The sequence below is a fragment of the Phaethon lepturus genome, unplaced genomic scaffold (genome assembly GCF_000687285.1).
Source record: "Phaethon lepturus isolate BGI_N335 unplaced genomic scaffold, ASM68728v1 scaffold8101, whole genome shotgun sequence".
Classification (NCBI taxonomy): domain Eukaryota; kingdom Metazoa; phylum Chordata; class Aves; order Phaethontiformes; family Phaethontidae; genus Phaethon; species Phaethon lepturus.
The window spans coordinates 4,734-30,028 of NW_010519859.1; the positions used below are offsets into that span (position 1 = coordinate 4,734).

The window sequence follows — 25,295 nt, forward strand, 5'->3', positions numbered from 1 at the left end:
ATTCTCACTGCCTAGGAGAGGGAAGTGGGAATGGCCCTGCCAGGAGCTGGGCAGAAAAAGGTGACTTCATACAAATCTTTTTACACTTCACTCATTTTGATTTCAAGATAAAACCACTATAGTAGGGGCAGAGTTACATGGAGTTATATGAATTGCACATGGAGGCTGGATTTCCTTACCCTGGGATTTTTTCAGTTGCCCTGAAATGTATCTTTATTCTTATCCATTGTGTTCCCACTAATACAAATAGGTATCATGCTGGCATTCCGCTAAGTAATTCTTTTGTCATCCACAGATGGACATGGGATTACATGGCTAAGAAATGAAATAAAAGCTAAATCCCTATGCTTGATAAAGCTTTGCTTGTTTTCTCTTTCATTCAGGATTACCGAGTGAACATCTTTCTCCGTCAGAATTGGAATGATCCACGCCTTGCATACAGTGAATATCCAGATGACTCTTTAGACTTAGATCCTTCCATGCTGGATTCAATTTGGAAACCTGACTTGTTCTTTGCTAATGAAAAAGGTGCCAACTTTCATGAAGTTACAACAGATAATAAGTTGTTGAGGATTTTCAAAAATGGAAATGTACTTTATTCCATCAGGTGAGTCTCCAATAAACTTATTTTTTCCAGATAGAAGCTTAAAAGTGTACCTAAGAATTACTAACAGATATCTTCAGTTGCTAGTCATGCACAACTGTCACTAAAGTAGTTGTGAGTTTTGAATACAGAACTTTATCATCATTACCGTTCCTTGTTAATACTAAAATAGAAAATGATCCCTCATTAAGCATGCACATAGTAAAAATAATAAGAAAAGTATTCTTCCCATTTAAAGATATTGAGTCTAGAGGAGGTAGGACACTTGTGCAGAGCAAATAATCCTGGAGTGTTATAGTCTGAGCTGGCCTATGTACGAGTTTCACCTGCTATAGCCTCCAATGTCATGTCAATCCAATGTTTTTTCTTTTTCACCTTTTTGGATATTGCAGTTACACTTCAACATGGAAACATGACCTGTTTGAGGAAGCATATAATTTAAAGAATAGTTCACTTACTGCTGGAGGTGGAGAGAAAAGTGGAAAGTATACTTTTGAAAAGGTTTAAGCAGCTGTAAGAAGCAATCACATATAAGTATTGACAAAATCTAGTAATTCTACTTCTTTTCTCCTCACTTTCCTGTTATTAATACAGACATAAGTGGGCATTTTACCACTGTCTTAAAACCTGATCTAATGAGAGACACAGTGGATATAGGTATACTAATGCCCCACTAGACATGACATAGATTTGGTATTAATACAGTGACATGCTTGTGCAAAATGTTATACTTTTCAAAACAAATATACTTCTTGTCCACTTAGTGTTTTGCTTTGCATACTTTTACAATACTGCATTACCGGGTAATTGGACTTTCTGAAGAGACATCAGGAATCTGTAAAACAGTGTGTATACTAAGAGAAAAAGAAAACATTTGTGACTTGCGTGGAGGTATCAGTGGCAAGGGAGTCTCCTTCCTCCCTCCTTCCAGTGCAAGTGGGCAGTGTCTTGTCAAGCTTACACAGGAAGAAAGTGTTGGGTTAAAATTCCTATGAGCATTTCATATCCAAAAGGAGGTTAGTCTGCCAGGCTGGGAACATAATCATTCTTCAGTGTCAAAACACGTATTCTGTCACTAGAAACAGATGGAAAGCAAGTAAAAAGGATTCCTCTCTGGACCCAAGTAGAAAGCAGAGCTAAATCAATTATCTCCAGACAGTCTGAGTCACCCTGAGAGGTACTGGCAGTTGTTCCACTCTAATTAATGACTTCTCCCCCTTGCCCTACTCCCTCCAGATACATACAATGCAAAGTATAGACACCACTACTCAACTAAAGCAAGTTTAGATTGCACCTTCAATAGAATTCAGACCAAGTTCATGATCACATAAAATGGGGGAAAAAAAACCAAACATGAGAAATATTATAATATTAAATTATCAGAGAAAACATTGACTGTAATGAAAGCAGACACCAGATAGCACTCCTGTTTCTTATGGACCCAGAAACTTTATGTTGCCGTGATTTAATTAAGAACTATGACAATTTCTGAAACAGATTTAAAATCATACAATTGGCATCTAGTTGAGTTGTTATGTGAATTTAAGTCAGTTAAGCTTTTGATGAGGGGAGACATGTTAATTGCTAACATGTAGATACTAAAGAAAAAAAAAAAAGATTTCTAAATTTGCTTTTTCCTTTCATTCCCTAATATCTCCTCCTCCCCTAATTGCATTGGAACAATTCAGACAAGAAAATAATGAGAAGGTTCCAGTTCCTGATTCAATGAATACTTAATATAAAACACTAAAATATTTACTGAAGCACAAAGTCAAGTCCAGGCCTCTTCTCTGAAATGACTTGTCACGTTACTAGCCTACTAGTCAGATTTTGCATTTGGAACCATCATTAATAGCAGGGGAACAGAGCCTGGGTCTCAGTTCCCTCCTTGGACTCTCTCCCTGCATCTCTGTCACTTGAAGGCTAAACAGAAGTTACAGCAACAGAGAATCAAGAAGCTTTGGAGAGGGAAAAAGTAGGGTAAAAGAAATATACAGCCATGCTTGCTGCCTACTGCCCGCTTCCCTTTAGGCACAGCGCCAAAACCAGGGGAATGCATTTAAGAGAGGGGGATTAGAGCACTGCCATTCTAGAAAAGCCTTATGTACAAGTAATTGAGCTCAAGCCCCGCAGGTTTTTGGAGAACATTCTATCAACTGAACAGATAAATGATACAGGACATTTTCATGCAAGATATTTTCTAGCAAGAAGAAAGGTGCAGTCATGATGCTGAATGATGAATAGATACCTAAATATGGCCAGTGAGGGAAAATATGTGCCTTTACCTCTTATATTCTTCTTTCTCATTCCTCTGAGAAGTATCAGTCTAAAGATAAGTTATTGAATTGATATAAAATGCAAAAATACTTCTTCTTCCTGTAGGTTGGAAAGTATTTCACAGGAAGAATTAGGACCAACATGAAACACAGCTGCAGTTCAAAATTACAGGCATATTTCAGTCTACCATCAATATCATAAATTATCTTAAACCCTTGTGTTGACAATTTAAGCACCTTATTTCAGGACAATAACACATAAATTACTTTGCCACCATGATTTGCAGCTGACATCCGTTATGAAATTCTTTCAATTCTGGGTAAATTTTATGTCAAGGATTTGAAATATTGTAACAGTACAATAATTCTGCTGTAGCACAAAAAAGCATACCGTTGTTGCATTCCTTTAAACTTTGCATAAAGTTAGGCAATCCTACTGAAAAATGTGTTTTTCTGAAAGTTTATAATTTTTTTTTCCACATTGACATATTAGGCTGAGTGAATGAAATGGGTTCAGCTAGTATACATCCCTTCTGAGAGCTTTCTAATGAAAAAATATATTTTCTTATATTTCTAATGACTTCCAATGTTTTCATGCATTCTTCCTGTGCAGTTCTATGGCATTTTTGTGGTACATTTTTAATATTTCTTTGTCCTTTCAGATTGACTTTAATACTGTCCTGTCCAATGGATCTCAAAAATTTTCCAATGGATGTGCAAACATGTATAATGCAGCTGGAAAGCTGTAAGTTTGAGTAATGTATTATCCTATAAATACTTTTGTAGGGTTTACAACAGCTATGCAGGAGGTAGAAAGACCCCTTGTAATGGTACAAGAACAAATTTTCAGAAAAGAATCCTCTATTTTACCAAAAGAATCTGTGAAACATACATGATTTTCAAAGGAAGAGATTCTTTCATCCTTACTTGTACTGAAAATCCACAGTTATGTATAAATATAAAGTCACTACTAAACTGAAGTACTCCATGCCAGTTCACCTTTGTGCAAAATTTATGCATATGGGGATTCACCATAGTCTTCTCTGTGCTCACACATAGCAGAGAGACGGTAATATGGAAGAATATAAAGGAAACATGACAATAACTTAAGGGAGTCATTTATGTGATTTATGTGAATATCCTGAAATCGGTCATAACTTGGTGTCCTTAAAAGCTGGGAACAAGATGTTATATACCGAGTCCCTGCTCTTCAGATTCCTGCTCTAGTTCTTCAACATGCCTACAGGTTAGAGCTACGTATCTGTGGTTTTTACCTAATCATCCTAGAAGGGATTAGGGAAAGGGTTTAACTACAAGGGAGAACTGTAGAAATTGCACAGCATATATACGTGTATATACATATGTATATGCCCATGTACCTAGATAGGGTATGTCACTCACACAGCTCTCACCCAATCAACTGGGGCAGCACCTTGGGTCAGCCGAACACCCCCCAGAAAATCTTGGAAAGGGCTGTAGAGTCCTTGTGTTACGGGGACAAATCCGAACAAGGTATCATCTAGCTAGGGACAAAATGTGGGTATGATGTGACCATCAACCGTAACACTGGAAAAATTTCTATCATCTTCCAAAGACTCTGGGCTTAAAGAAATTTGTAGTAGCACAGACAGCTTGACATTGAAAACACCCAGCAAAACACAGAAAGAAGAAAAGACTTGATAGATTTTGAGCACAGAGAAGGTCCGACAGTTTGACCAGACCTGGTGTTACACTAGAATTTCAACGGAAAAAGCAAAATTACAACTCCATGTGTTTTAAATAATCGCTTCATAAAGCCCTGCTTGCATTATACACAAATACCCTGAGGAGAGCAGAGGAGAAGATCAAGCCAGCTTAGACAAGACAGGCTTTACAAAATTATCTCTTCATTAACAGCAACACTTTTTATGTGAAATAAAATCAGCATTTGTTAACTCGACCCATCATATATTGTACTTATCGTCTCCCTTGATATCTGGCTTAGAACATAAAAGATGATGGAAAGTGTACAGCAGCTATGCCATTTCAAGTCCCACACACATACAAAAAGTCAAAACCAAAGGTTCTGTTGGATGCTAGGATTTGAGCTAACACAGGATGTGTGGGGAGGAAGGCACAAATATGCATTAAATTCTCATTTTCCTTGTTATAAGAAGTATTTGGGAACTGCCTTTTCCCATTAAAATGAGAGGACTTTATCCTCCTAATGATGTGAAGAACAAAATAAGATAAAATAAAGCATTCTTTGTAAGATTCCAGCAATCTGAAGTTTGTGAAAATTAATGACAGGGTAAAAACAGATAAATAATAATTACCCATCTTAATGTCAGATCTAGATTTACAGTTTTAGGATCAATAAGTAAAATATTTCAGAACATAATTTTCTGCATATAGATTGAATGTACTGGATTATTTTAAATATATTATAGATCAAAAACAGAACATACATAATTTGATTAAAGTATTTCTTGGGGTTTTTTTTCTTCTTTTACTGGAACCAAATAACATCTAAGAAATGGGAGAGGTAATTATATATCAGTCAGTATGTCAGAACTGTTTGTTGTAGCAATAATGGTATGCTTTTACAAAAAATTGCAGGGTGAGTATGAAAACCAGATCTATCTTTCATTACAGTGGAGAGGTGGTAATATTATAAAGCAGGTTTTCAATGTGAGAGCAATGGCTGAATTTGACAACAGAAATTTTCTTGACTAAAATTGAGATAGTTTTTTGCTGCAAATGTCAAGGAATTTAGGGCAATATTATATATTCAGCATTTAAGCAAAACTCCACAGTCAACCCAAGCGGATAATCCTACTAAAAACCTAACTCACCTTTATAATTAATTTGACTAAATAAAAGGTTACTATCAGGCAATTGTATCTGAGTACATACAGATGGCAGGTATATTCACTATATACAATTATGCTTCAAACAGAAAGTGTCATAGTGTTTGATCGAATGTTAAAAAAAAAAAAGTTTAAAAAGTTATTAAATAGTTGCTTTAACAGCTTCATAAAACTCAGATCTCTTTTTCCTCTCTTTCAGCCCTTGTGAGGACAGGTCATACAACAACTGAGCATTCTTGAACAAACAGGCATTTGTTTTGCTTTATAGAAACCTTGCAGGAGCTCACAATTCCCACAGACTTCACCATAGGGAACCAATACTTATTAGTTGAAGAGCACTGTAGATGTTCCAGTGTATTTTCCAGCAGAGCATTTTCCAACAGAGCATTTTTCACTAAGTGTTGTTTTTAATCATTCAGTTCAGTGGGTGTAAATTCCCTGCTGCATATTCACATGGTAGAGAAAGGCAACGTTCACAAAAGAAGAGCTGAACAAAATACAAATGACTGCTTCAAAATCTTCTAGTTACAGAGAAAGATCAAATTTGATTTCATAAGGGAGATACTTCATAAGGGAGGAAAGTAATAAAGATTTCCCCATATCACCTTGTCTAATTCTATTTTACCTGTAGCTTCAGACATTGAAAAACAGAGACTATGGGCAAAGTAGCTGGCCTGAGGCAGAAAATTTTGCAGCATGTGGGAGCTCTGGCTATACCTACATGTCTAATAGCAGAATAAGCAGTTAGTTTTGCAAGAACAAGACAACAGTTCCCTGAAACCGAGAGAAAATACTTTGGGACAGTTCCAAAGAAGATAGGCACAGTAACGTAATTTTCAAGCTTTTAGACCTTCAAGAGCAGGAATTCACCTGCCCAAAACCCGCTTCTCTATACAGGAAGTGCAGGAAGGGAAATAGAAACCTTGGAGGAGTTACAAAAAATATCTACATGCTGGACAGGAGAGTAACTAGGTAAAAAAAAGTTTTATATGGGTCTGAACTCTGATGAATTTCCAAAACTTAGAAAAAGGTGAGCAGAAACATTCAAATTCCAGAATACTTTGGCTAAGAACAGGCATCCATTTCTCTTTTAAATTATACAAGAAAAAAGGAGGATATTTGTATTTAGCATTTTCCCAGGCTTCATATCAAACCTCCTGAGGTAAGGACTGACATAACCCCGAGAGCCTGAATCCCTCCAAGAATCTCTAATATCTAGGCCACTGTAGCACACTCTCCTGTGGCTGGCTAGCTTACATTTTTTGGTAAAGAGTGAGGCAACTTAAACAGGGGGGACCAAAGCTCTAACCCCGGTGGTCAGTGCACTGTCCGGGGAAGTGCAAGACATAGGGTTGCAAAACTGAGAACACAGTCCTCTCATGTCCCGAGTAAATGATCTGATCATCAGGCTGTGTTATAAAAACCGAAGTGGTTGCAGAAGCAGAACAGCAGCAGCCATGCTTCCAGATGTTTCTTTTTAAAGTGATCATCATTGATTTTTTTCCACTGAGTGCCAATGTAGGTAGGACATTGTACAATTATGAATTTACGAGGTCCGTTTATCTCACAGTTTCTTTAAACAGTATCTGATCTTGCAGTCCTTGCTCCTGCATGTGTCACTGATCAAATGAGACTGTTTCTAACAAAACACTCATCTTTTTCTTAGTCATCTTACCACCAGGTTGCAAAGACAGACTCACAGTTACTTATAAAGGACAGATTGTAGGTTTTACCTCTGCTATAAAACTGTAATTTTTTTTAGTACTGGCTGCTTTCCTTCAATATTGATACTGTTGCTCTAGCACAGAAAGCTCTAAGAGGAAAATTCATGTATAGCTTTTGTTTCCAAATCATATATTAATTTTTAGCCATTTCATGTAATTTTTCCAAGGTCAGTATAAGCAGTTGCATTTCCCCTGGTTAAAGTACTTCATTTATATCATGAAGTGTCTGAAAAATATTTAAGTGGAAATGTCTTCTATTTTTAAAAGATTTATTTTACCGAGTGATTTCTCAGCAACTAGAACGAGCTGCTTTTGTATCTTGGAAAGGAAGCAAATGAAAATGCACATATGAAATAATCCTTTCTACATTTGTGTGCTTTACACCAGGGCAGCCTATAGGCATGTGCGATAATTTTAGTTTTATTCTGCTTGAATAAGGTACAAAGAAATGTCAGCTAGATACATATTTATCTCTGTGGCCTGTCTCCCAGGAAAGACATGGTTTTCTTTCATGTACTAGAGCTTGTTGTCTCCCTCTTTTTCAAGTTTCACTTTTATCTCACAGCATTCCTTTTTTCATATGTTACAATTATAACTTTATGTGATACTCAATATTCCTGAATTTTCAAAGAATAGTGAAAAGATTAGTTCAGCTACAGAAGAAGAAATACACTATGAGAAGCAACATATGTAGGGGAGAAAGCACCCTTTTGATTTATGGAGGGTTTTTAGTCTTTCTAAGAAATCATCCCCTTGTCTTTTGGATTTTTAGAGAAAATTCACTCTGTACTACATGATGCTATTACCTGAATAGTACAATTTCTTTCCTCCTAGTGTCTAAATTGGGGATTTTGCAAATGGAAGGATCTGTAAGCAGGCAACAGCAGTACAGGCTTCTACATTACAGAAAATGATTTGCACATTGTTCCTTCCCCACAACAGCACAAAGGCACCATAAGAAAGATAATAGAACTGGAGTATATTTTTTACCTGCCAGGGAACCTCAGGTGTCTGCCTGAGTGACAGTAATTTTGGACACACTGGGCCAATGTCTGCCTGTGCCTTAACGTGTGGAAACCATACCTCTTCTCCCCTTTCCATTTCGGTAGCACAAACGTTGTCAACAACTCATCCTATGGTTTCTGCTCTGCAGGTGGGTGACTCAGCCCACTGTGCATATCTGAAGTGAGACCTGACACAGAGCTACAAAGAGTCTTCAGTTTCCGATCAACACAGGATGAAAGGCAGTAGGAACTGTATAATTGCTGCTGAAACCACAGAAACTAATATAAAAGTGACAGCTGAAAATCTATAGGCTTCACCAAGGAATATTAGGTTTGAGAGATGTGGTAGAGGGCTGGGCCTGAAATGTTATTCTTTTCTGCAATTCAAGATAAGAAGGATAAACCTATAACTCCCAAACAAGAGATTCCATCAGAACAACTTAGAGGACAGTGCAAGGGGCAGACCCTTTGCAAAGCGGCTCAGAAGTACATAGAATAAAATCCTGGTTTCTTGGAGCTCCAGCATAAATTCAGCCTTGAAATGCATCACAACCGTTATCTGAGGCTAATATTTTTAGTGAGCTATGTATGTTAGAAGAATTTATTCTAACCTCAAGCCAAAACCAGATTTGTTAGCTCTGTCAGATCTTCTCCCTGCTGTGTTTCTTGGAATTTAGGGCACAATTCAAAGCTCTGCTGTGTTCTTAGGAACAGCAAAGTGCAAGCAGCCTATCCTGGAGGCACGCTGTTGGGCTGCCTAACAGAAGAGTAGTAAAATAACTGTAGTCAACATGACTGTAGTCCTTGCCTCAGCTGGATACCTAAAGAACTGCTCAGTTTGCTGAATAAATCCAATGTTACTCTCAGACCTGTACTTTACTAAACATTAAAGAAATGAGAATGGAATTTAGATAAATCACTGGGATTAAAATAGCTGTAAAATAAATTCTGTAGTCAAATCCAACTCTCTTGTACAAAAATGTTATATATTCAGATCAGTTGTTTCATGCCATTCATGTGTTTGTTTATTGACAAAGAGGAAAAGAGTTAGGGTTTAATATGCCTGTAGGTATTGTAAAATGAAGCAAAGGAAGCATGGCCTTCCTGGAACAAAGCAGAATGAGTAAAAATTTACAAAATATATTGGTATTCACATGGATCTCAAGTTTGCTCAAAAATTTTATTCTTCATGGCTTGGAATGGTACTCTAAGGGTGGTTAAAATGAAAGAACTTAGCAAATAAGACTGTGTTAGCAGAATTAAAAAAAAGGGGTATCTTAGAATTGCCAAGACAATTGTGGTTCAAAGATGTGGAGTATCCAAAGGAAGGTACAGGGGAATTGCTTACCCTGAGTAAAAAACCTTGCTTTTCTGTAATGGTGTAGTCATTGGACAGCCTGGAGAAGAGATGTTAATACTTTCAAGATGCTTCAATAATTCTTCAAGACAAACTTGTTGGATATCCCCTGCCTTTCCTATGAGATTATGGGCTATTTATGTCAATAGCTGATATTGAATTAACTAAAATAAATTCTTCATACTCTTAACGTGCATGTATAAAACTGGTATAAATAGCTTGGTTCCAATAAATTCTAGAGAGTCATGTGGATTGATGGTGGGTTGAATGGAACCCTGTGGATACCTATTCTGGTATCAATACAGACTGGGGATGAAGGGATTGAGAGCACCCCTGCTGAGAAGGACTTGGGGGTACTGGTGGGTGACAAGCTGGACATGAGCCAGCAACATGCACTCACAGCCCAGGTGGACAGCTGTATCCTGGGCTGCATCCGAAGCAGCATGGCCAGGATGTTAAGGGAGGTGATTCTGCCCCTCTACTCCACTCTGGTGAGACCCCACCTGGAGTCCTGCGTCCAGCTCTGGAGCCCTCAGCACAGGAAAGACATGGACCTGTTGGAGTGGGTCCAGAGGAGGGCCACAGAAATGATCCGAGGGATGGAACACCTCCCCTGTGAGGACAGGCTGAGAGATTTGGGGTTGTTCAGCCCAGAGAAGATAACGGACCGGGGACACCTTATTGCAGCTTTCAGTACTTAAAGGGGGCTTGTAAGAAAGATGGGGACAGACCTTTTAGCAGGCCCTGTTGTGATAGGACATGGGTAATGGTTTTAAACTAAAAGAGGCTAGATTCAGACTAGATCTAAGGAAGATGTTTTTTCACAGTGAGGGTGGTGAAACACTGGCACAGGTTGCCCAGAGAGGTGGTAGGTGCCCCATCCCTGGAAACATTCCAGGTCAGGTTGGACGGGGCTCTGAGCAACATGGTCTAGTTGAAGATGTCTCTGCTCACTGCAGGGGGGTTGGGTTATAGGTGACCCTAAAAGGTCCCTTCCAACCCAAACTATTCTATGATTTTGTTTAAGGCAGGCTTTGTTTCTATACTTTCAAAATTGGATGAATGAAAAGGTTATATTTTTTATTCAGACTAATATGGCTTTTAAAAAAAATGACACACAGATACAATCTACTTTTTTCTTTCAGGGACATGGGTGTTGATAACAAGTTGCCAACATTGTTTTTGAAAAGATAGGATTTTCTGGGAAAGATGACCAAGACCAAGGGAAAAGTTTTGTTTTCTCTTTTGCAGACACTACAGTTGCCCTTGCTACTTAGAAATATTTCAGCAGAAAACAGGATCACATTCTTTTTCCCTGCAATTTTTCTTGAAACCTGTAATTGAACATGCTGAAAATTTTCACTCTAGCTAGACAATTTTCAGTGCTGTCTAAAGGCTAGAGTTAGTATGTCTGTCTTGTCCACATTCTGCCAAAGAGTTTTGTATAGATTAGGTTGATTAAGCAGACTATCACTGTAGTTTCATTTTATTTGAAGTCCAGATATTCAAAACCCTGAATCAACTATTCCAGGCACACATCCTGATAACCATTCCTCATCTAATGCCTTATCTTTCCTACCTTCTCCATCCATAAGTGTGACCACACAGAGTTTTACTTTCACATTTATCACCAGATCTGTGATAGACCATTTTCTAAAGAAAATCTTCTGCAGGCCAAATCTAACTTTCACAATTGTTTCAGGCCCTCTGCTCTGCCAGCTAATACTAAATTCTACTTAGTTTGCCAGTCCTTCATATTCATCTCAGGCAGAGGACTCAGTCTGCCAGTACATGCTTCACTAGTTAATTACCTGGAAAGACTTCAGGCTCCTAAAAAACAAGTTGTCTCTTTAGAGCTGCTTGCCGAGAGGCTACGGTGCCATGCATACACACAGTTCTTGAATTTTCCTGAGAAATACTCCCTCTGGCAACCTTCTGCTACTGGATGATAGCCTTGTCTTATAATTACAAACAATTTACTGTCTGAATTTGCATTACAGATGTGCAAGACCTCAGACTTTGGGTTAATAGAGACAGTATTAATGTAACCTAACCAGTCCTGTAACTTCTGAACACTGCTGTTCAACATAACAATGTGGGTTTTGTGTCCTTTCTTTCCAGTTCTATGATGACACCACTCAGATTTTGTGTGATTAGTAATATCTTTATAGAATTAGGTAAGAGCATACACCTGGACAGTAGCTAGCTACACTGTACTTCAGCCACAGTAGCTGGTTTGTGTCCCATAACACACAAAATTTGGCATCTCTACTTCCTTTCTCAACCTTCATGCATTTACATCCTGCAAATCCAAACCCTAGCACACCGCATTTCAGTGATAGAAATCCTTACCAACCCACCTGATCTAGTTTAGGTTGGCCTGATCCTGCAGACCACTATATTAGATAACAGCCTCCATTGCTTTCAGCTATTTCTGTAGTATAAAAGGGTCACTTTTGCCACCATCAATGAAAAAAACGAGCTGTGTCCCTGTATACCATTCAGACCAGTGACTGACTGTCCTTTTTCCAACACTAAAATGTAGCCAGTAGGACTTTCCTCCATAACACTGTAATTCCCAACCACCAGTAATAAAAATATCTGGTACCAATTTATAATAGTCACCAAAACCACCTCATAGTCAAAAAAGAAAAATTCATTTTTAGTGAGAGGCTGAATATTATGTTGGGCTGCAGCAAATGCAAATAAGAGGTATTTATGTTCTGCTCACAAAGCAGCAGCAGCAAGAGAGATAATATAGTAAGATGAGCAGCAAGAATTTACAAAGAATAGGAATAATCGTTACACAGCAAAATTTTACCCTGAAAGACATGTGTTCTCAGAAATAGATTCATAGTTTTTTCTTCCAGACACATAGACTGGGACTTCCTTCAGGCACGCACACCACATTTCCCATGGAATGCAGAATACAATGAAAGCAATGCATAGAGAGAAAACATCTTACACTCAAGTTTTATCCCAAGAAGTCAGGATTCAAACCAAAAGCTCAGGTGGACTTCAGGTTTTCTAGAATTTAGTTTAAGATGTTTTTCTTTATTTTATTTATCATGCCTTCTGATTATTTCAAGAAAAACTGATGCAATGGATTGAACCTGTAGTATTTTTATCAATCATTGGCAGAATAATCCATTCCTAAGATATTCTGTTTGAACTGTTTCTGCATGTATCTATCCAACAAATTAACCCTTTCTACTAGCAGTGACTAGAATATCAAAGCAAAATTTGAGGGACCACACAAAGTTATCTGTCTTATTGAATTTTACTATTTGGGTACTATTGCATTCAGATCAATTATTTTTAATTGCAATTGTGTCTCAGGAACACTCAACTTTAATTATGAGCTTGATCAGTTAGATTAACTAGTGCTGCATAAACCTGGAACAAGAGCACGCACTGTTACTCACTTCTCTTATCTGCCTTTTCTCAGCTGATCAGTTGCTAATCTTATACAGACAATGAAATTGTCTTCATTGTTTTCATTTTTATTCCTATAAAACTCATTTTAGCAGTGGATGGACAAGTTTACTTTTTTCATCTAGATGAATAAGATAAATGCATTTTAGTAAAGACCTTCTTTGTTGCACTGTCTAATTATTTCCATTTTGCAAATATAGGCCTCAGTACTGCAGATACACATGCATGAAAAATCTGTATAGTCCCATTGAACTCAAGCAGTGGCATCCGAATTTTAAAGTTATCCACATAATTCTAATACTGCAAACTTTTATGGTTGGCAATTCTAGGACCCTAAACATAAAAGATAACACTCTGCCCTTGAGGCTTTAAAAGTTTCATTACTAAAGCTCTCTACACTTCTGCTACTTGCTGTGCACTTAACTCCTCCACCTCCTGTTGATGGCACTAAGCAATTTGGTGCCTTATCCATATCAGAATCATAAGTCTCTACTTTGTTGCTGAGACTGAATTTAAGGTAATTTCAAAATTCTGCCATGCTGTCGTCTTGTGCTGCTGGGAGCCCAGCCACATCAGTAAGGGACATTAATTATATTAATCAGCAGAGCTCTCAAAATTAGCGTGCTGGAGGACTCATTTTTAGGCTCATTGCATATATAACACCGTACACCTAAACTGTAATGGTATATATACTACACTATGGTAACCACTACATGTTTTAAAGTGCCTTTTCTGTAGAAATGCTTTTTTCCCCTTATGCACAGTGCACAAAATACCATGAGGATTCTGAGTATTAAGCACCGTGCTACTCCGCAGGTTTACCTTATAAAATTAAATAAAAACCAAAAATATTTTCCTTTTTTTGAGATACTAAGGAAGCTCAGTTAGCTCTACTAGTATTGCTGTTCCTCCTGAAAATTTTCTAACACAGAAAATGTGGGGTTTAGCCCTTTTGTACATAGACTATCCTGGGGTGGGCCTAGGACGTGAGCTGCAGTTTGTTCTTGTAAATTCTCTGACTCTGCTTTATTTCTGCAAATGACTAGATTAGACACCTTTCACTGTAGTCTTTCTTCCTTTTCTCCATGCCAAGAACAAAGAATGATGCAGCAGTTGGAAAAAAGAGAGATATCAGTTGATTTGGAACTGTACAACTTTCAGTTGGAAAATCCTTGTTAACACTGCTCAAAAAAAAATATTTAAAGACAAATTTGTGTTATCAAATAGGTCAACATGCTTTAATAGTTTATGCTTTCTCACTTTCCCAATTACAGGACTATTATAAGATTTTAGATTTCCCTACTTCAGTGGGCACATTTGATTGGATCATGTATTTCACATTTAGTACATTTAATACAGATTTAATTTAAGTTGATTTAATTTAATGTACCTAGTGGAAATACATATATTATTCTATTTTAAATTTCTTTGGTTAACATAAACTCACACCTCCATTAAGCTCTTATATATTTTAAGACACATTTACTTTATAACTATGATCTTGACTTTTACAAAAGTGAAGTTACAGTATTGAAAGTTAAAGCTATATTTGTGTATTTAAAATGTAAACATGATAAAAATTAATTACTACCTCAGCATTTTGCATACACTACTATTATTTTTAATAGATTGCATTATAGAAAACTTAATGGGCATGGTAGATAATCAAAATTAAAAGCTTGCATTAGAGATGAATGAATCTGATTTAGTGAAATACATTTTGACACAATAGTTGTTTCTTGTCAGTTCAATGAGTTTTACTCAGGGGATATCACTTCTGGCCATAATCTACATGCTTCAAATGATAATCTGCTTTACACACAACTGTTTTTTGTCTGAATTCATGCAAAGTTTGATAAGAGCTATATTTCTGATTTTTCATAGTTAATGGCATTTAATAGTGAATTTTAAGACTGTGTTTATAGAATGTCATGCATTCAATGACATAGAAAAGTAAGGGTTTCCTTGAACAGTTAATATATGCTTGTAATTACTTGAGTAATGTCTGATCTTAATTAAATACCTATTTAAAAGCATATGGTCTCATTTTTAGCATGTTCATCCAGCTCCAATAAAATACCAAAGTAAATTAACAGTCAGCCTGAGTGCCTGTCAATGCCTGGTATAAAGGTGCTCCACAAAAGAAACATTAAGAATCTAGAAGCAAGGAGAGATGTTGAAAAGTTTTACATTTATAAACACCGATTCTTAACTTACAGGTGCATTCAACATAGATCAGAAAGGATGAAGCGTGTCTCAGATTTGAGGTCAGCGTATCAGGGCATTATGACTGAGCAGCATTTATAGATGTATTCAGAGAGTAATGCAGTCACTGAATATAACAGGGGAAAGATTTATGCCCTCACACCAAAGAGATTATTTCCTTCACTGGAACTTGAAATTTCAGTATTTGCAGGAGTATTACAGTTACTTTTAGAAAGTTCTGAAGAATATACTTTGAACTGTAATTTGTTACTGAAAGGTTAAAAGATATTTCCAGTTACCAATAGGTTATCTTCAACAGCTCGTTAACATTGGACTAAGCAGAAGGGAAATATTGCAAAGAAGCAAAATAAATGAATGAAAGCTATATAGTTTAAATGTTAAAACTACTCCCTTTTCCTTCTGGTTCAAACTATTATATGTGCCTCAAGTGTACCCTTGTCATTCAAACTATTACAATGATAAAAGCTATCTAGCTTTATATTTTAATTTTAAAATCTCACTTTGTCCAAACCTATTAGATGCTGAGAAAATCTTAATAAAACCTGAATTAGAATAGGAAGACCTTTTTTTTTTCAGTTGTCATAACCAGATAAAATTTATTCAGAAAAAAAATTACAATAAAATACCAAGGATATGCTTAAAAGTTAATATATCACATATTCAGAGGAAGTAGAGCAATTTTTCCCCAGTGATATCCCATGCAAATATTCAGCTGACAGAGGGAAATAGAGGGAAAAAGTAGTTGCTTTTTACAAAGCCTGTCCCTCGATTAGTACTTTTACTATGGCTTTCGCTGTTTTATTTAATCTTATACACACATGCATGAGGTACAGATAAGTGCAGGAATCTGAATATTAAAATTGAATGCCTTTTAATGTCATAATACATCACAGTCCACTAATATGAGAAGATTACAATCAATTACGTTCCCTTGTTTTGTACCAGTTTCAAAGAAAAGTATTTTTTCAATTCAATTAATACCTTACGCCTGCAGAAATTTTCATTCATTGTTCTCTTTGAAGGATTTGCACCTAACAATTCAAATTGACATAAATCCATAAACATAGTTTTGACAATCCACCTTTTCACCTCAAATAAAAGGAGAAAGAGATTGAGAGTAAAGGGCCTATTTTATCTTTCTTGGGCTGGGGGAGGGTAAGATTTTCCCCAGAGAACTGGATGTTTAGCTCATTTTGATGTTTTTGTTAATTCCATTAATAAACTACCTGACTATTAAGATTTCACAAAGGATGCGTAAGACTGGCTTTTTTTTTCTAGTTCAGTATAGCATAGAATGGCAGATAACACTTTTTGATTAACAGGTACAAGCAGAAACCCTCTGTTATCTCCTTTTTATGACATTTACTTAAGTCATCACTATTTGGTATGTCCGTGCTTTTCAAAGTTTGCAGCTGACTTAGAGTTTTTTTGTGGTTTGGTTTTTCTGTTTTGTTTTTTTAGTTGGATACACAATGAATGATCTCATTTTTGAATGGCAAGAAAAGGGAGCAGTTCAAGTAGCAGAAGGTCTCACTCTGCCACAGTTTCTGTTGAAAGAAGAAAAGGATTTATGTTACTGCACCAAGCATTACAATACAGGTAGGAAAGCATATTAGTGATTAAAACTGGAAATACATTTATTCTTATTTTGGAGAGTTGGTGTGGCTGGTTTTTTTAATATTCTCACTGAACTCACAGGAAGGTTAAAATGTACATGTGCATTGTGCAGGATAATGCAGTCTTAAATAACCGATACCACGAAACAAAACTACCTGAAGGCTGATCAAACTTCTATTACAGTCAACTTAAGAAAATACATAGTTGAAATAATTCAGAAGCAATTCAGTCAGGAGTTTCATTTTTACAGCAGGTGCCATGACCACATCTACACTGTGGGATCTGAAACACTGCTAAAATCCAAAGACCTATATGCTGTGGACTAAGCACAGCCTGGATCAGTCCGGAGAAGGGACACAGGGTTGCCTAGCCATCTACCCCTGCCCCAGTTCATACAGCAAGTGGGCAATGCAAACAAGCTGAAGCATCCTTAGTGTACAATGGCCAGGTGTCCAAACTAGACGTGGCCTTTCTGAGTTGAAACCTTTCCAGAACTACAATGTTTAGCTCATCATCCCTGGGATTATTTGAAAAAGGGGGATTTTAATGTTACTAATATAGTTGTTTTATTTTTAATTGTAAAAAATTACCTCAATAACTGGACAGTCACAAGCATAATAATCCTAAAAAAAACATGTAGCAAAGGCTAAGAATGCATACCTTCCACCTTCTATTGGGAGAAAAAAGCCAGAACTCTCTCATTCTATTCTATACCTCTCTTCATTTCTGCTCTGCAAAATGATTGTTAATAGATTAAATGTATCTTGAAATCTAAGTTTAGAACTGATTTATGTGGATTCTGCTGAAATGGCAGAATGGATAAAATTCAATAGGTGACATTCGTAAGGAATGTCCTGTTACAATAAAAATTAAGGAAGAACGTTTTTCAACACTGAGTTTTATCACAGTTGCCAGGGTGCCCTGAGGGAGGGAAAGGTTCTCTAAAATTTCCATTTAGAGTGGGGAGATATTGATAGAGACATTTTGAAGTGTTCCTCAAAGTAAATTGGAAATATATAACATGCACTTTTACTGTATCAATACTAATATCTGGATAATCCTTAAAAACCTTCCATAAATGGAGATACATATCATGTAGAAAGGTAATTTTTTTTACTCAAACATCCCTTTGTTAATCATAATAATGAAATTAATGTTATCCCTTTTTTATTTTTACCATAATCCCTACCACAAACAAGAAAATTTTATTTTTGTTATTTTCCTCTGTCTCCTTTGAGATATATAGGCAACCTCTTCTTCCTTTTTAGGACTCTCCTGCTTCTGTGCCATTTTAACAGATGCCTGTAACTGTACTTCTTATATCCTGTACAGTGAATTAACAAATGAGAATTCATGGTAGAAAGTACTCTCATTTATCCAAAGTTCATTTGGAAAGAAAGATGCATCAAAAATCTCTAACTGCAGAAATAAAACATTACTGTGGTACTTAATCTGATATTGAATGAAACCTGTTTTAAAATGTCAGAATTTCTGGTTTTCCAGAAAATTTTTCTTTTTTTTTTTCCAAATATCTCTCCAAACATCTCATCCAAAGATGAATCATAATTTTACTCTTTTGTTTGAGAGCTTTCATAAAAATCATCATAGTTTAAACCTTTTGAATTTGAATGCAACTCATTTTTTCAGTATTTTTGAGCCACTACCCTTTTCTTCATACCCTATGTTTCAAGCCTATTTAAGTTGGTATTGATTTTCTTCTAAGCAGAAGTAGGAAAACATGCTAGGTACATGGGATCAACTTATATCTACTGTCTCTTTCACTGTGGCCCTAAACTGAGCTGAGAAGGGGGAGGAACCGATGTTATTAACTGCATGTGACGTCTTATGACTCTCAAAATGTGCCTGCAAGACCAGTGCACTTATCCTTGTGAACTGCTGTCACGTTTAGGTGGGAGAAAGGGTTTACCGTCATAACTAGAGGACAGCATGGCCAACCATAAGTCTGTTAAGTTTCTGTATTGCTTTGGTCAAACTGTATTTCTGTTGCCAAATAGGTGCTCTAAAATGTGAGTGCAGTCCACAACCCTGAAAAGATAGCTGAAGTTTCTGCCTCTACTTCAAAAATAATGGGGCCATTTAATTTGTCCATAAAAAAGTCAAGCCATTTACTAATACAGAAAACTTGGAAGCCTGGGTGCAGGTACTCACCCTATGCTTCAGACTTTAAAGGACTTCAGCAAATGAGAAGACAATTGCAAAGCTGTGGGACCTGACTAAGATGGGCAGGGGGAAAAAAATGTAATGTTGCAGGCAGAAGGGTATGTCCTCACCAGAAGAAGCAGCAGAGTGGCCTGCTCTGACTTACAGCACCAAAATCACAGGTGCAAATCTGGAAGAACTGTGGCAAGGCAAACCAGAAAGAAAAGATAGTCTTACTCATGCACAACTATGTTTATGGTGACATTCTCCTCTTCAAGATAACATTATTTTCTCCAGAGTATTTATTTTTTTATTCAAGTCTTCAGTATGAAGTTAATTTAATCAAATTATAGCGGGTTGGTTTGGTTTCTAGGAGAGTGTGAGTACCTTTCATTTCTTTGTTACAACCAGTATTATTAACTACAGCATTTATGCTAAAAAACCCTAAACACTATATTAAAAGACAAAAACAACTAAGTTTCTTTTCCTCCATTATGTCACTTGGATATGTGACCAGTAAAGTCCTTTCTCAAGGTTCCTGCAATGAGATACTGTAGACAGATACCTCTTTGGGATACTCCACAAGAAACAAAAAAAAAAAAATATTTTTCAAAAGAAGAAATAAAACATAATTCTCTGGCCTATGACAGATGAGATAAAATGAATTCTTAAAAGATTGCTAAACAACTGTAGCTGGTATGCAATAAGAGACCAAAGAAGAGTTTTCAATTTAAATTTAGTCACAACAGAGGATGGAAAGCTCTTCTGAGACATCCCATAAGACAGAAAAAAAACCAAAAGTCTCCCTTGTGAAACAAATTAACATGAAGCTTCAGGACAGTATGTGGAAACTCACCAGTGCATGTCTCATCAGTGTTTCATGCCCAATTGAAAATGGATCACTAACCACAGCTTGAAAAACAAACTGCTTCTAAATATAGGGACATAACAGTTTCAGCCACAGTACAGCATAATGGCTCATCAAGTCTTGTGTTCTGAAGTGACGCAGCAACATTTCTGATCATTTTCATGCTTCAGCATCCACTGACATATCCGCAATGACAAATTTGGGAAGTGAATTAACATAACAGCCAGAAAAATCACAGGCGAACCATTCACATTACAAGGATGGTCTTGCTTTACCACGTCATTCACTTCCTATGTCACATGCATTGCTCCCCTGGGGTTTTATGCAACACCCAATTTTAATTTCAATCACAGGTGATTTCAATCACAGCTGCAAAAAGCCCAATATATGATAGCATGAATTTATACATAGTAGCATTGGCTAACAGGCACAAACAGAAATATTCTGAATCTTGGCTTTACTCCTGCACCATGGATAAAGCACTTGAATGATGCTGCTCAGAACTGTCTTAGGTCTATTGATGGGTTTTGGCTTAAAGTATTGGATGTGGTGGTCCTGGGAACAGTGGAGCTATGGTTGCTACACTCACCACCAGAACTGATGGGTTCTGTATGTGATCATTCTTGATAACACTGTATCCTTAAATCTGCAATCTCGATGAACAGCCCACTTCCTTAGCTCTATCTTCCCCATTCTACCTCCTAACACATACATCACAAACACAGTCTTTTCTCATGATCCCTTTGGTTCCCCCTTAAGGTTAAACAGGTTGTTTAACAACCTGTAGATTGTGCCCCTTCTAGGTCCTGTCTTCAACTGACAATGCCTTATATTTGGCCATTTTGCTGCCAACATGAGAGCAGTTAAAGGAGACATATCTCTGATGTTTTACTCTGCTGAGAAGACCTCAGACCCCTACTTGTTTTGGCAAACACCTAAACCACTCTTTTTGAGACTATAGCAATGATTTTTAAACCATGGATTTTTAACCCCTCAGGGTTTTTTCATAGGCCACATCTCAGAAAAGAAATATTGTATTTTCTATCCAGGAGGTATTCTGTAGGCATGAAATCTCTGAAGCTGTTCATCACCTCAATGAAAAAAGGAGAAATTATAAACATTTTGAAAAGCAGAGTCTATGACAGGCTGAGGACATGACCATCCCTAGTCACAGAAAACAGTACTGCCTGACTCCAACTGGGAATTTTTCTCTGCAGAATAGACCTCAATAGTGAGTCCTGCATTTACCAAAATTTAAACATTCTACCTTAAAGATTAATTGAATAAAAATTCATCAGCTGTCCTGGAAGTAGAGACATTACTTTTAGATGTCCTTGCTATTTACGTTGCTATCAGATTCTCCTTAGTTTCTACCTCTCCCCTCTCTGCCCCTGCTAACGCAGTGCGGCACATGATTAGCCTTTCACATTACAACTTGATATCTGTTCTGGTGACTTCTGTTCAACTCAGCATCTGCCAGGCTCTCAGGCCTTTCCTTCAGAACTGCTACCTACCCAGTCCATCCCCAGCCTGTACCAGTGCATGGGGTTACCCCATCCTGCACATCTGTCTTTGCTGACTGTCATGATGTTGCAGTGGCTCTGTTCCTCCAGCCCACAAAGGTCCCTCTGAATGGCAGCTTGGTCCTCCATTCTGAGAGAGATGGGAATTGCAAGTGCAAATTCATGAACCTGGAAAGCAATTAGTTGTTCTTTTCCACATTTATTTGCAACTTTCTTTTACGGCAGTCATTATCACTCTTAAACCAATGTTAAGTTTACCGCCTGCCCTAGTATTTTTTCCCAAATAAGCTATGTAAAGTCCATTCCTTCCTGACCAAGAACTTATGTAGTCAATGGCAGGTGACAGCACCAGCACTGATATCCACAGACAGTGACTTGAAAGAAAAACTGAATGGTAGTACATTCCTACAGTCATTTTGTGAATCTTGGCTTTAGATACATAGGTATCAGCCATATCTTTGAGAACTTACCTAGTTCTACATGCCAGACACTCAAAAATCATGATTTATAGTCAGGCTGCATGATCATAGATACAGCTTGAATGTTTTACGATGAGGAAAAGGCAAGTACTTTTATAAGCAGTTTTTATCAGCAAAATATACTGAAATTACAATTTATATTTCAGTGCAAATTGCAAAAAGTAGCTGAAAACCGCACTTACCAAATGTTTTTTAATTACCCTGTCTCCTTCTTAGAGAAGTATGAAAATAATTTCAGCTAACTTTACTTATTTATAATCAATTTTATAGACACAGTCTCTTGAAATAACCAGCTTTGCACACACACATAATTTATGCAGTCTTGTTTATTTAAGAAATTTTATAATGAGAATCAAAAGGACAGGAAGTATTTAAGTGTATTTCAGTAATAAGTAAAGCAGAATGCCTCTCAAATGATGGTGTAACGTTCTAGGAGGAATCAAAAGGAAGACTTTTTGCTGAACAAAGTAAACTCAGCTTGACTGCTTGCCTAGTGGTGATGCTGATAATGACTCAAACAGGAGAGAAAGTAAAAGGAGCAATACTGCCTCATGGAAAAGTAATTTTATATATTTCATTCTCCTTCTTCATGATCTCTGTGAAAATCATCTGCCATTATGATTGCAGTATGATACATAACTTATTGTACTTTGTCACCAAGAGAGGTTAATTGTGGTCTTATTTTAGCAGATGCAGAGCAGAAAAAAGCACATAACAAAAGGCAGAAGGAAAGTGCTGGTGGTCTGCATCATCCCACTTATGGCAGTACAGTTTTATTTCATTCTGAGACTATGTCTTGTTTTCAGCCTAACAGTTATTTCAGTTAGAACATAAAATTGTCCTCAGAAAATTTCTTTCTATGTTAATAACTTAAACATTAAAAAGTTTTCTCTTTTGGGTTGTTTTTTTTTCATTAGCCCAGTTTCCTTGAGGACACTTGGAGCCAATACCCTCACTCTCATTAAAGACAATAACAACCCTTGCCAGGGTGATTCCGTCCTGTGTACTGGATAACCTAAAACATTAAGGCTTACATATGCAGGGCACTTAAAAAAAGCGCCTTGATTAATTACATTATGAACAATTTCGTTTCAGGACAGTACTGATCAAAATTTCATCTATCTGGGGCTGTAACACACACATACATAAAGGACTAGCTTTCTACTATCAAGCACACTGAAGTGTCCCAACTCAGGATGAGATGAATGCCAGAACCAGCGTTAAGGAAGGACTGGAAAAATACAGCAAAAGAGCAGTCTATGATGTCCTGCAGTCAGATCATATTAAGGTGCAGCTGAACAGCGATCTAAAAGCCTCTCACAAATATTGTCAGTGTGTGTTGTCCTGTGAGGGACATTTGTTTTGAGTAAACATTGGTCCTTTTTTCCTCCATACAAAGGTACAGAGAGTAGATAAGAATATTCAAAGCATTGCAATGGCAACTATTTAGTGAGAACCTGGGACTCCAAGGTATCAACCATTAGAAAACAGTGGAAGTCATAAAGTGCAGTAGCCACATTGAATCAATCCATACAAACTCTGATTCTTCAGTCAAACAGCTTCTTAAGAATTGCAGTTACTCAGCTACCATTTGTTTTGATCCTCCTTCTAGGACTACGAACGCAGTACCTAAGAAATACAATTTAATTTCTACTGGTTTTCCTTTGAAGCTAGAAATAGAGACCCAGCTAGATCTTGCAGGGTATGAGGGTTTTTTCCCTAAGATTTTCTTTTTTTTTTAAATGAACATTATCTAGACATTCTACTTTATCCATATAAAGTGCTTTCAGGTTCCCTGTCTATAAAATTGCTCTGCAAAGCAACTTCTGTGCAAAGACTATAATACAAAAACTGTATACCCAGACTCTCACACTAGCAGTGGGTAACTATGATTTTATCTAGCTAATCTAGAAAAAACACAATTTTATCTAGATATCTGAATAAAACTAGCTTTTTGTCTATGTACTTTAATTAATGTTTTCAGTGACACTTATGAAATAGCAAATATTAATTAGGTGATTGGTGTGAATATGTTCACCACAGTCATCTGTACTGCTTTTTCTGTTCCTTTCTCCCATCTCCTTGTTTCTTGAATCCACCTATTGTTTTATCTTAGAAGATGAGTCTTTAACTTTTGCTTTTAGAAGGCAGAAGTGTCTTTATTTTTTCTCTCTGTAGAGAAAAGTCTGTCAGCCAGCTTTTGCAATTTGTTATCTTTTCCACATAAAATGTGGAGCTGTGATTTTTACAAGTCTGAAAATGGTAAACGCTGCTGAGGTTCAGAATAGCACCTTGAAGTAAACACTCTTGTCTAACACAACTTTCAAGCTCAGATTGAGTTTGAATGTGTAGGATCTTTATGGGGAGTAGAGGAAGCGAACTGCTTAAGAAAAGGATTTCCAGAAGACAGACAAAGGGTAGAAGCTCTAAGTCAGCCATTTAGGCTGGCAATATCCTAGCCACTGAAGAAGTCTCACTCTTTTTCTCCTTTCCTGCTGTCTCTCAGTACTTAATCTCGTGTTAAACCTGTGTCTCTAGCTGTTTTTCAAGCAGGAAAATGCAGTGCTAAAGGAGAGGACCGTCGCCACAGTTCAACTGCCCCAGGCCTCTTAGCAAATCTCCATAGCTAGCAATATTCTGGCCCTTGGGCTGGCTGTTTGTTGGTCATCAGTCACTGGTAAAAACAGAATTGTGTAGTCTACATCCATATTGACAGGTGTGTTCAGATCAGAATATAAAATGGCTGTATCCCAGACTCATACTCTGCAGGGCTGCATAAAGATTTATTCAGATTTGCTTAACTTAGTTTAGTTCTATTTTGCTAAGCTTTGGGCCATTCTCTATTCAGCAAGTATAAAATTCTTATTGTAAGTAAATAGTTCAATGTAATTTCATTAAGCTGTATAATCTTTAGGCCACAGACCTCTCTACATCCATAAAATATTTCACAGTAGATCAGATATTTATGTTATAAATGTTTTTTCTTATAAGGAAAACCAGACTATGACTTCCTAGTATCTAAACTAGCACCTTCAGCAGATATCTCTCCATTCTGCATGGATTAACAGTTGAATCTCTGCATGTTTAGTTCCCTTTTTTTGTTTATACTTATTCATTTCATATTTTGTGTAGTAATTTTTAATTTCATAGGGATTTAATAATTATTATTCTTA

At 36.9% G+C, this 25,295-nt stretch overlaps 1 protein-coding gene across 1 annotated transcript in view; it reads left to right on the plus strand.

Moving 5' to 3' along the window:
* Positions 1–383: 383 nt before the first annotated feature.
* Positions 384–25,295, plus strand: part of LOC104628560 (glycine receptor subunit alpha-3) — a gene marked incomplete at its 5' end in the record, with an annotated part of 40,556 nt that continues 15,644 nt past the window's right edge. Inside the window, 3 exons of the mRNA XM_010297190.1 lie at positions 384–607; positions 3,543–3,625; positions 16,937–17,074. Coding sequence (XP_010295492.1) covers positions 384–607; positions 3,543–3,625; positions 16,937–17,074 — 445 coding nt within the window. The remainder of the gene's footprint in view (positions 608–3,542; positions 3,626–16,936; positions 17,075–25,295) is intronic.